Raw genomic sequence first — 12,453 nt, 5'->3', positions numbered from 1 at the left:
CATGGTATTGAACAACAACAACTAAATGAATATCTGCAACAAACACAAGCAAGGGAAGATGAGAGAAAGAAACAGACACTAATTAGGCAGTCAACTGACTAAGAACAGAACAACTTAATTTTTAGAAAGGAGTTAGGAAGAAGAAAAACATAGGTCTAGGCAGTGCAATTAGGGAAGCTGGCAGTGGCAACAATGTTGCACCTCCAACCTGCTGGAGGCACAACTAGTTTCTCTGCTGCTTCAAAAGTAATGGCTAAGTACCCATAATTTTTGCTCAGATGCCCGAAGCAATGTATCTCAAATATGGTACAATGAGGACATATGCATAAAGAGAAAGAAATCAGACATCTGGTCATTTGGAAAGCAGTAGTACAGAAGAATTTCAACTGAAATGGACTACATCACCACAACACATTTCTTGCATTGTCAGGAAATAAGCTATTCAACAGACGTGATTGTTCCAAATCATTCCTAGGTTTAACACCAAAGTCCTTTCATTGGAGCACTACAAAAAATGCCTAACATGCTTCGTTCAAAATCATTCCCTGTAAACAGTTTGTAAGCCATCAATTTTCTATAATTCTTAAAAGGAGTATTTAAAATTTTTAAAAAGATTTTATTTATTTATTTGACAGAGAAAATGATCACAAGGCAGAGAGAAAGGCAGAAAGCGGGGCGGGGGCGGGGGGGGGGAGCAGGCTCCCTGCTGAGCAGAGAGCTCCATACAGGCTGGATCCCAGGACCCCGAGATCATGACCTGAGCTGAAGGCAGAGGCTTAACCCACTGAGCCACCCAGGCACCCCTAAAATTTTTAATAATTACATGTGTCACTTAATAAATGGGAACAGTAATTAAACTGAAGAGAACATTTTAATAAACTAAAGGATACTAAGTGACATTTCACTGCAAAAATATGTAAGAGAAGATATAATTGAGAAGAACATGAACATTTATTTACAAATACAGACTCTAGGGGCACCTGGTGGCTCCGTCAGTTAAGCACAACTTTGGTGCAGGGCATGATCTCAGTGTGCAGGGATCCAGCCCGGCATCCATCAGGCTCCCTGCTCAGTGGGGAGTCTGCTTCTCCCTCTTTCACTCCCCCAGCTTGCGCGTGCTGTCTGTCTGTCTCTCTCTCTCTCACTTTGCCCATTCTTTCAAATTAATAAAATCTTTTTAAAAATTACAAATACAGACTCTAACAGTACACTAGACAGACACAGTTAATTATTAGTGTAACTTCAACTCTTCAGTCAAAATAATATATTTGCTGTAATCAATAATAAGCTAATGAAAATACAGACTACAATATATAATCCAGAAAGGTAAAAATTATTGATTTTCTTTTACAATAATTTTTGAGGAAACTACTTTAACATTACAAAATAAAAAAGCCCATTTAAATTTTTTTTCAAACACACAGGTTTGAAAACAATTAAATACTCAGGACACTGATGTTATGCCCGAGTTTTCACGTCCGAGAGACCACCAAGGAGCCAATACCGATGCAATCGCACGAGGGTTTATTTGGCAACCTTAAGCTTGGGCCCAAGTGTACCCAACACAGCGGAGTAGGGATTTGGACCCCAAACCGGATTACAGTCAGAGTTTTTAAAGGCAGAGTGGGGGTGGACTCGGCAGTAGATAACTGGGCCACGACTGCTGGCTCAGCAGTAGGTGAGGACAAAGGGGATGTTCAGAAGGGCTATCAGGGTAAAAAAGACTGTCAGGATATTGGAGGCCTGGTTATCATCAAGTCAAGGCCGTTTTTCCCGCTGATGAGGCAATAACATGACGACAGTTGGGAGTTTCCTGGTGGAATGTCACATTCCTCCTACCAAGCGTTCTTGTTAGTGAGATTTCGGTTTAACTTTATTTCCATTTTCTTCCACCTCAGCCTCCTTCAGTTTTATGGAGGGGAGGGCGACGTTAGGGCTTGAGGAACTGAGTTACTTGTCTCTGGAAGTTGGGCTATTGATAAGATAGCTTCTTTGTTGTAAATCTCTAGGACATTTGTAAACCAAGGGAGACTCCTGTCTTGCAGGATTGTGGTCTCTGCAAGTCAACTATTTGTTTTTCTTTTAGGGCAGCCAGGGGTGCCTGAGGAATGTCACACATATCACCGAGGGGAGCAGGTTGAGAGGGGGTGCAAGGTGCCAGCTTTTGCTTTGTCACGATGGCTGTACTTATGTCAGGGCTAGACTCGAGGTGGGTACAGCCTGTTTTTCTTGGCCTCCACAACTGATAAACATTAAAAATGTGCTCAGTGAACAGGCACCTAGCACTCAGAGTAAGTTTCCCCTTCTCACTTTCCTCTTCCCCTCTTAGTTCACCACACAAACCAAGCTAAAATGCTAGCTTTTAACTTTTCTCTTTCCACTCCAAAACCATGGCCTAACTTTCTCCACAGCTCATAAACATTTAACTACTGTGACAGTTACTTTTAGGTATCAATTTGATGGGGCCACAGGGTGCCCAGAAATTTGGTCAAACATTATCCTGGGTGTGTCTGTCAGGGTGCTTCTCGATTAGATTAGCAAATGGTACACAGAGTAAAGCAGACTGCCCTCCCCAAAGTCAGTGGTTCTCATCCAATCCTTTGAAGGCCTGAATAAAGCAAAAAGGTTGACATACCCTCCTCTGAGTAAGATAGAATTTCCTCTTGCCTGACTGTTTTGAGCTGGGACATGGGTTTTTCCTGCCTTCAGACTCAAACTAAAACACTAGTTCTGCCTAGGTCTCAAGGGCCAGTCTTCCAACTGTAACTGTACTATCAGCTCTCCGTTGTCTACAGGAGGCTGACCAAAGATCTGGGGATGTGTCAGCTTCCCAAATCACATGAGCCACTGGATATAAAAAATATCTTTTCTTCCTGCCCTCTCTCCCTCTCTCTCTTTCTCTCTTGATTCTGTCTCTCTGGAGAACCCTAATACATCTGCCTACTTAGTACACCAAATTCCTAATAAAAAGATCAAAAAGTATTTTAAAATAATAGTATATAATGATACCAGTGAGAGAGCAAGACTGTCATAAAGCTTGATGAGAGTCTAATTTTAAAACCTTTTCAAACAGTCCTTTTATATAATATACATCAAAACTTTAAAGCTATGTATAAGTTTTCCCAGGTAAACTTACTCCCTGGTGAATATATATACAGAGGACATAATCAGAACTATAATCAAAGATTTATGTGCTCAGGATATTGGTTACAATAACATTTATGACAGAGTCAGACAGACGCAATGAAATGCTCAGTAATAGGGGAATGATTAAACAAATTTTAATACTTTCAAAGAATACATTGTCATGCAACTAATCCAAGTATTTTCAAAAGTTACTGTAAACCTGGGGAAATTAACATAACAAAATGCTGACTTTTAAAATGGGAGGGACCACATTGATCTAGCTAGCTATCTACACTAGAGAGAAAGGCTAAAGAGAGACAAGTAATTAGTTCTGAATGGAAAATTGGCAAGTAAATTTTTCTGTATTTTTCACATTTTCCATAATTAAAATATTACCTTAAAAATAAAAGAACTATATAATAGAGGTCTAAGGAATATTATTCAAAATTGCGTTTAAAGAAAACTATTAAATGATAAATTTAAGATTCTGTGGATAATTATCAATAAACAATTTAAGAAACAAGGGGTGCCTGGGTGGCTCAGTCATTAAGTGTCTGCCTTAGCTTAGGTCATGATCCCACAGTCCTGGGATTGAGCCCCACGTTGGGCTCCCTGCTCAGTGGGGAGCCTGCTTCTCCCTCTCCCACTCCCCCTGTCCGTGTTCCCTCTCTCACTCTGTCAAAAAAATAAAATAAAATCTTGAAAAAAAAAAAACCCACAAACCTGTAAAAATTGAGTTTTTTGTAATATATTAAAAGAATCTGAACTTCTTAAAAAATATAAAGCTAGAGATGTGTTATAAACTGAACTGTTATCCTCCTTAGAGGATACAGTTGAAGCCCTAACAACTCATGATGTGACTATATTTGGAGACAGAGCACTGGAAAAGGTAATTAAGAGAGAGAGGCAAACCAAAAAGCAGACTTTTAACTGCAGAGAACAAACACCTCCCAGAGGGGAGGTGGGGGTGGGGGGTGGGTGACACAGGTGATGGGGATTATGGAGGTATACTTGTGATGAGCACCAGGTGATGTACAAGTGTTGAGTCACTATATTGTACACCTGATACGAATATTACACTGTATGTCAACTTAAAGTTAAATAAGAACTTTTAAAAAATATAAAAATTAGGTAATTAACACTACATAAGGTCGTAAGGGTGGGACTCTACCCCATTACGACTGGTGTCCTTATAAAAAGAGGAAGAAATATCAGAGAAGTGAACACATAGAGAAAGGGCCACAAGAGGACAGACCGAGAAGAGAGCTAGCTAGCTGGAAGCCAAGGAAAAAGGCTTAAGGAGAAACCAAATCTGCCAACACCTTGATCTGAGACTTCCAGTTTTCAGAACTGTGAAAAAATAAGTTCCTGTTATTTAAGGCACTCGGTCTATGGTATTTTGTTATAGCAGCTCTAGCAAACTAATAGAAGACATAATTAAGTATCATTATAAAATTTAGTTGTTAAATACTCTTTGTTCTCTAATTTATCTTTTTCTAGGAAGAAGCAAACCAAGAAATAAGCATTTAAAAACTTGATTCATGGCATAGAAAGTACAAAAAAAAAAAATATTTCCAAAATAAAATGTTATTAGCTAGTACCACTACAGAGAAATAAGGAATAGGAATGGAAACCTGAATACTATGCATAGACTAAAAAACAGCTCTCAGGTTTCTAGTGATAAATGTCTATCTAAAAATGCTCAATGACAAAATCCGTATAACACAATACAGAACAGCTAAAATTGTTTTATTTGTTCTCAATATCTCCTCGGCCTGAAAATAACACCATTTATGTAAGCATGTTATATCCACACATACTACCTTCCTACAGAAATAAAACTCAGAACCCAGTTTCAGTGTTACAATGACACCTGGCTGTATACCTACAATGAATCACACCCTTCTTAAAGCATTATTAGACATCTTACATTGCTGTTTCATTCTTACCCTTCGAATTAAACTTTCTCAATCTTTTGTTTAGCATCTATTAGATTAATACAGGAGTTTCTTTTTACCTGAATGAAATTGTAGACACATTTATCTTTCAGAATTTTCAAGTGCATCTCAGAGTTATTTTAAAAATAGACAAGAGACCTTTAGTTTTCAAACCAAATTAAAATTTCAGTTATCACTCTGATTTTTCAAAATTACCTTATCTGGGTCCATCTTTCCTCGGATAAATTCTTGCTTCCAGAACTGCAATGCCTGTTCCAGTGTTAAACCAATGCCCTTCAGGAAGAGGCCATACTGCATCCGGCCTCCATGACGAAGATGGTGATTTTCCCGCAAGGCTTTATGTAACTGACGCATGCAAGGTGGGAAGGATCTGGTAGAAAGCTACAAGACAAAAGAGTTTTTTGTTAGGTGGAAGATTTACCAGGTCTCTCACAATATCTGTTACAAATCCAATCTAATTTGCAAATTATAAATTCATTCTTATTAGAGTAAAAACAAAAACTATAAGGAAGCATTATTTACTGCAATTACAGACTAACTGTTCTCTTAATATTTTCATACTGATTACATGTTGAGATGACAATAATAGGGATATACTGGGGTTGAATAAAATGTATTATTAAAATGTATTTCACCTATTTATTTTTAATTTTTAATTAAATTTCTTGCCATAACTAGATTCACTTGCAGTTGTAAGAAAATAATACAAAGAGGTAACAGGCACCCAGCTTCCCCCAGAGGTAATATCTAGCAAAACTATTATCACAACCAAGAAACTGACATTGATACAATCCACTAGTCTTAGAGACCTTAGCCCCTACTACTCTCTAACACTTGGCAACCACTAATCCGTTCTTCATCTCTGTAATTTTGTCATTTCAAGAGTGTTAATATAAACAGAATTATATAGTATATAATATTTTGGCTTTTTTTACTCAGCACAATTCCCACAAAATTCATCTAAGTTGTTGTAAGTATTGAGCATTCATTCCTTTTTTATTGCTAGATAATATTCCATGGTAGGGATGTACCACAAATTGCTTAGCTATTCACTTGTTAAAGGAGCTGGGTTGCTTCGAGCTCCGGGCTATTCCAAATTAATGAATGTATAGGCTTTTGTATGAATATGAAATTTCATTTCCCTGGGATAAATGTGCAAAAACACAATTGCTGAATCACAGATGAAATTTTAGAATAATCTAAATACAAAGTAGAACACAAAAGTAAGAGAAATCATTCTCAAAAGGTAAGTTCAAAAAAAATGTATTAAAGAAATCAATAGTAAAAAAGAACAACTTTTCCATTTATGGTTTCAGCTGCATTCTCTTTACTTTCTCAATATCCTTCTTCCAAGACTTAAATTCTCACCCTCTCATGTAATCCTTCTCAAGTTCAACTTTGCCAAAGTGGGAGCAGGTCTCACTTTGTTTCTCCTTGCTGCTCCCTGTAGAGAACATTCAGTTTCTTCAACCTCTTATATTAACGACTTTGAAATTCTTCCATCCCCAGCCTAGTCCAGTCAGGCCTCTATCCTGCCTTGCCAGGACTACTGTTTTCATGCCTTCCTTCTTCTTGTTCCTTCATACTATTACCGAATTATTTTCTTAAACTTTGTTCTAATCCAAAAACACCACTGAAATTTAACATCCTTAGTAGGAACAGGCAAGGTTCTGTCAATGTCTGTAACTAACTACTTTTCAATTATATGTAACAGAACAAACAGATATTGGGTGGTTTGAGAAATAAGAAGAGTAACATGTAATTTTCCCCTTTAATTCACTTAAGTGAAATAAAAGGAAACAGTCGCTACTATACAAGTTAACTCTCATAAATCAATTATAATGGGAGCTCTAACAAAGGCATAAATCAAGTGCCATGGAAGCACTGTGAGGGGTAAAAAAGGCCAGTATGCTACTATACCAATATTTAAACCCTTTGCTCCAGTCAGCTAGATTATTCCATGATCACACAGTCATGTTTTGTACCTTCTCACTTTTGTCACTCCATTGACCCTGCCGGGAGTACTACCCCTCCTCCTCCCCAGGCCATCCAGTCAAAGCCAAGCCATTTGTTAAGACTCAGTTCAACTTCAGCTTCCTTTGGCACAATTCCTTAAATACTTTTTACTCACTCAATCACTAAATATCAACTGAACACTACTCTGTGTACAGCTTTGGGAAACCAGCAGTGCAAGGAACTTACATTCTAATGCGAAAAGACAGACAGTGAACACAGACATAAATAAAGATAATTCCAAAAGCCCTGGAAATAGAGTTATGGGATTAAGTATAAAAAGGAGAGGAATGCTTTAATTTAGGTAGCCAGTGAAGCCTCTCTGAGGAGATGGCATTGCACTAAGATGTATATTTTAAGTAGGATTCTAGTCAAATGAGATCCAGGTAAAGGAAACAAAAGCAAAGACCTTGAGAAAGAATGAACATGGTCTGCTTAAGAGACAGCAAGAAGGTCCAGTGGCTGGAACATGTGAGTGGGCCAGAACAGAGAAGAAGTTAGAATCCTAAGTGTACATGGCATTATAGGCCATAGTTATGATTTGGATTTTAGTCTAGATGTGATGGAAACTCAATAGAGGGTATGTCAGAAAACTGACATGATCTGATAAACAAAGAGAACTCTGGCTGTTGTATAGTGAACAGACTCTACAGAGAAGCAAGGAAGACACTTAAAAGAGACTTTGGAAGTAGTCGAAATAATAGAAATATAAAACACAGGGTCTAGGGTTGGCAACAACGGGACAGAAAAATGATTGTGGATACTGAGCAGACAAAGGAATTATTAGACCAGGTTATGGATGAATTATTAACATGGATATTGCAGAGGCCAGAAACAGTAACAAGAGTAGTGCTAGTGCAAGAGACCATGCCAGCGTGCTACAGTCACCAGTGGATGAGGGCAGGAGGTGGGAGCACCAGCAACAAGGATAACTATCAGGTGGCATAATGGGATTACAGGGCTTTAAAGGAGCTGGAGCTTTGCCAGGGGAAGGCAGAGAAATGATTTGGAAATGGTAATACGGACCAAGGCAGACATTCATCTCATACCAAATTAAGATGGTGGAGGGCCAGGGTGTGGGTGGGGACAGCCTCTACTTGAGAGGGCCACAGGAGGAATAGTGTCATTGAGGGAGTCAGATTTCAGTTAGAAGAAAAATCTAAAAACATTTGAAGAAGAAACTGAGGATATCAAGGAGTGTGCTAGAGAATGAGACAATATAGTTAGGAAGAGGTCAGATAAAAATGTATCTTTATCAATTTAGCACAGGGTCTTACACAGAAACCCACAGATAGGGTCATCATAGCAACTTAAGATAATTTATCATTACATTGCTTGTTTATTATTTACTACATTGTCTACCTCCCTCAAGTAAGGTCCATGAAGGGAGAGGAATTTTTTGTTTCATTCACCTCTGCACCCACAGCACAGTAGCTGGTACATAATTGATGGGCTCAATATATATTCAGCAAATGAATTAATGATTATATTTCTATGCCTTCCCACAGTATTCACTGAAGTTCATAGTTGCTTATGAATGGGAAAACATCTTGATAGAATTAGGAATAGAATTAACTTCTAACCATTCATATAATATAAACATAAATCATATGGCAGGGAAGAAGTGTTAGTGATAATAACTGTTTGAGAAAAGTAAAGAATGCAGCATCCTTAAGAACAAATTCCAATTCAACTGTACAAAGTGGGCAAACTTATTGTTATTTCTAGATATATTAACTGCAAGTACTTGATTATAATTTTTCCAAACAGGAAGACAACCTATTCATTCTGGTCTCTAAAAACTCCTGGTCTCTCCCTACTCACCTTTTTCTTGTGTCTAAGTATTAAAATGTCAGTCTATTTTTAATTTATTGTAAATAATTTGGTAACTGTCTAAACAAAGATTATTTATGGCTGGTGTGGTTTCCCTTTTTGGGACAGAGCAGAAATTCTACAATGCATTCAAAAGAAATTCTATAAATTTTAGTAAAGTATGCTACTCTTCTACTACAGAACCACAAAGTGAAGTTGAAATGAGCTGTCCACTAATCTAGAGGCAATACAAGCATAGGAGCCTATACTTAGTGTTATGAAATGAACTGTAATCTCCCAAAATTCGCATGTGGAAGTCCTAGCCCCAAGATCCCAGAATGTGACTGTATTTGGAGATGAGGTAATTAAGGTTATTTGGAGATGAGGTAATTAAGGTTAAATGAGGTCATAGGGTTGGGGCCCTAGTCCAATGTGACTGGTGTCCCAAGAAGAGGAAGAGACACCAGGGATCCAGGAACATGCTGCAAAAAACACGTAAGAACACACGAAGAAGGTGACCATCTAAAATCCAAGGAAAGAGTCCTTGGATGTGCCAACACCTTCATCTCAGGATACTAGCCTCCAGAACTGTGAGAAAATAGACTTCTGTTTTCTAAGAAATTTTCTAAGGCATCAGTCTGTTTAGCATTTTGTTATAGCAGCCCTAGAAAACTGATACACTTAGTATTTTCCACTTCTCCTTTTCTCAGTATGTAAGGATGGTAGGTAGGTAGGTTAGTAGGTAGGTAGGTGGGCATTCACTCGTTCACTCATTCACTCATTCATTCAATTTATTTTAAAGTTTATAAGTAATCTCTACACCTAATGTGGGGCTCAAACTCACAACCCAGAGATCAAGAGTCACATGCTCTTCCAAAGGAGCCAGCCAGGCATCCCTCAATGTATAAAATATTAAAATATAAACACACAAACACTTTTTAGCTATCATCAATTAAAAGAATTCCCCTTTGAAATAAATGCTTAAAATCTGTTTATCAGGGACATCTGCATGGCTTGGTCAGTTAAGCATCCGACTCTTGGTTTCAGCTCAGGTCATGATCTCAGGGTCGTAAGATCAAGCCCCCCATCAGCTCTTTACTGGGCTTGGAGAGCCTGCCTCAGATTCTCTCTTTCCCACTCCCTCTGCCCTGACCCTGCTTCCCCCTCTTAAAAAAAAAAAAATTCTATCACAATACAAATAATTTTCTAATTAAGTTTGGTTTTTCTGTAACTTAAAAAAAAAAAATCACATGTATAACATAGAGGATCTCCTTTAAAAATGATTGGCAAGCAATGAAATGACAATATCTCCCATCTTCTCACCCCCAAAATAATCTCTGAAGAAAATCTATGCTTCCTCATTGACAAAGGTCTAAGTTTTATTAAAAGGATGTGATGCTTACCGAATCAATCTGATCCAAAGAAATCTTCCCAGCATTTTTCTGTGTGCTGTAATCTTGACCGGTGTAAGAATGACTAAAATAAAAAGAAGAAAATATTAAAATGGGTTTTGTATGATATATTTTAATCACTTCAAAGGAAATTTGTTCTGATACAGATTAAAATCACAATAAGACATTTTACATATCAATCTCAAACAGAAACACAGCCAAGTGTTTTAGAGGTATTTAATAGAATACACTTAAATAACTTACCCAAAAGTAATACAAAAATATAGTGACTGTCTGGATCTCCTAATTCCTAGTGTAACATTCTATTTCTATAAGCATAATGCAAACTGTTGTTAAAGCTCAAATCTCTACTACTGATTCCTTTTTTTTTTTTTTAAGATTTTATTTATTTATTTGACAGACAGAGATCACAAGTAGGCAGAGAGGCAGGCAGAGAGAGAGGGAGAAGCAGGCTCCCCGCTGAGCAGAGAGCCCGATGTGGGGCTCGATCCCAGGATGCTGGGATCATGACCCGAGCCGAAGGCAGAGGCTTTAACCCACTGAGCCACCCAGGTGCCCCCTGATTCCTTATTAATAGCATGGCAGCACAGCAAAGAATAAACTGGAGCTTAAATGAGGAACCATCACTTACTAACACAGGTCCTTCAGTAAGTTCTGTAAACTTTCTCTATCCCAAGTTCCTTATCTGTCAAATGGAGACAATAATGCCTGTTTTGCAGTCTTGATAGGAAGTCTAGCCTGCAATAATTTCTTTTTTTTTTAAGATTATTTTTTTAAGATTATTATTTTTTTTAAGATTTTTTTAAGATTTTTTTTTAAGATTTTTTTGAGAAAGAGAGAGCACGTGTGAGCACAGGGAAGGGGCAGAGGGAGAGACTGAATCTCAAGCAGACTCTGCAAGGGGCACGGAGCCCATGAAGGCCTGGATCTCATAACCCTGAGATCAAGACCTGAGCCAAAATCAAGAGTCTGAAGCTTAACCAAGTGAGCCACCCAGGCACCCCTGAACTAATTTCTGTTCAAGGACCTGACATATAGCAATCACTGTTTATCAAAGCAAGTGACATCTGAATAGTACTTTACACAGGTAAAGAGTCTTTATCTATATCCTCTAATTACATCCTCACAAAAACCCTGAGAGAGTATGTTTATTTTATATTTGACAAATGAGGAAATGGGGGCTCAGAGGAGTTAAAAACTTGTTAGATCATAAAGGAAGTCAGCAGTGCAGTAGGAACTCCACCTTTTAATTCTCCATTCCCTGTTTCTTCACTATACCATTCCATCCTCTTCCTTGCAATACATTTCCTGTTGCATTATTTACAAATTAGGAAATACAGCATGGTATATACTATCTAAAGCCATCTACCTTTGCAAATTACCAGCTCCTTGACACAATGCCCACCTCCATCAACCCTGATTCAGAGGCAGACATTCAGGTATGACATAACGAACAACAGCTGCTAGATTACATAGAAAATCACAATCAAACCAAGGTTTATGCAGATCCACAACTAAAGGGAAATTCTGGAGTAAAGCATCATTACAATCATAAAGAATTCCAGACTCTCTGCTTAATACCTGCTCAGTACAGATTCTTGCTGAACAATATGCACACTCAAGATACTCTGTAGAAAGGCTATAATTCTTGCAATCAGTCCATCTGCTGATTAAACAATGGGTATGAATTATGAAGCAAAACTAGAGTATATCTTGGGATGCTGCAGTCACTGGTTAGGAGACTGTTCAAAATGCAGACTTTCCCTCCCAAGAGTCCTCCCTCCATGGGCTAAGAATGGCCTAAGAATTACTCTGAGAGCAGGATGAGCGGAAGGAATGCCAAAGAGTAGTACAGAATGATCCCATGCCCTAAAACACATCCTCTTGCCCTTGGTATTATTTCTCTCTTCACATATTTCTGACAATTATTGTATCATTGGATTCCATCCATTCTGTTTATCAAAGTAGCAGCATGGCATACAAACCTCATGCTAAATTAAGCCAACAGTTGTCATTTAATTTAAGTATTTTACATTTTAATTCAGAGTCTAACCAGAGAGTTGTTTCAGTGGAATCCCTAGAATAAAGACATCTTTCACTTTCCAACATATCTTACAGTAGAGCAAAGAGGC

General features: G+C 38.0%; 1 protein-coding gene across 1 annotated transcript in view; it reads right to left on the bottom strand.

The window, feature by feature from the left end:
* The window catches only part of PRIM2 (DNA primase subunit 2), a 328,016-nt gene that overhangs the window by 109,787 nt on the left and 205,776 nt on the right, over positions 1–12,453 (bottom strand). Inside the window, exons 9-11 of the mRNA XM_080805924.1 lie at positions 10,313–10,385; positions 5,280–5,465; positions 4,950–4,953 (exon numbers count right to left, since the gene is read on the bottom strand). Coding sequence (XP_080662050.1) covers positions 4,950–4,953; positions 5,280–5,465; positions 10,313–10,385 — 263 coding nt within the window. The remainder of the gene's footprint in view (positions 1–4,949; positions 4,954–5,279; positions 5,466–10,312; positions 10,386–12,453) is intronic.

The sequence above is a fragment of the Martes martes genome (genome assembly GCF_963455335.1).
Source record: "Martes martes genome assembly, chromosome: 6".
Taxonomy (NCBI): Eukaryota; Metazoa; Chordata; class Mammalia; order Carnivora; family Mustelidae; genus Martes; species Martes martes.
This window is presented reverse-complemented; position numbering and strand designations above follow the sequence as displayed.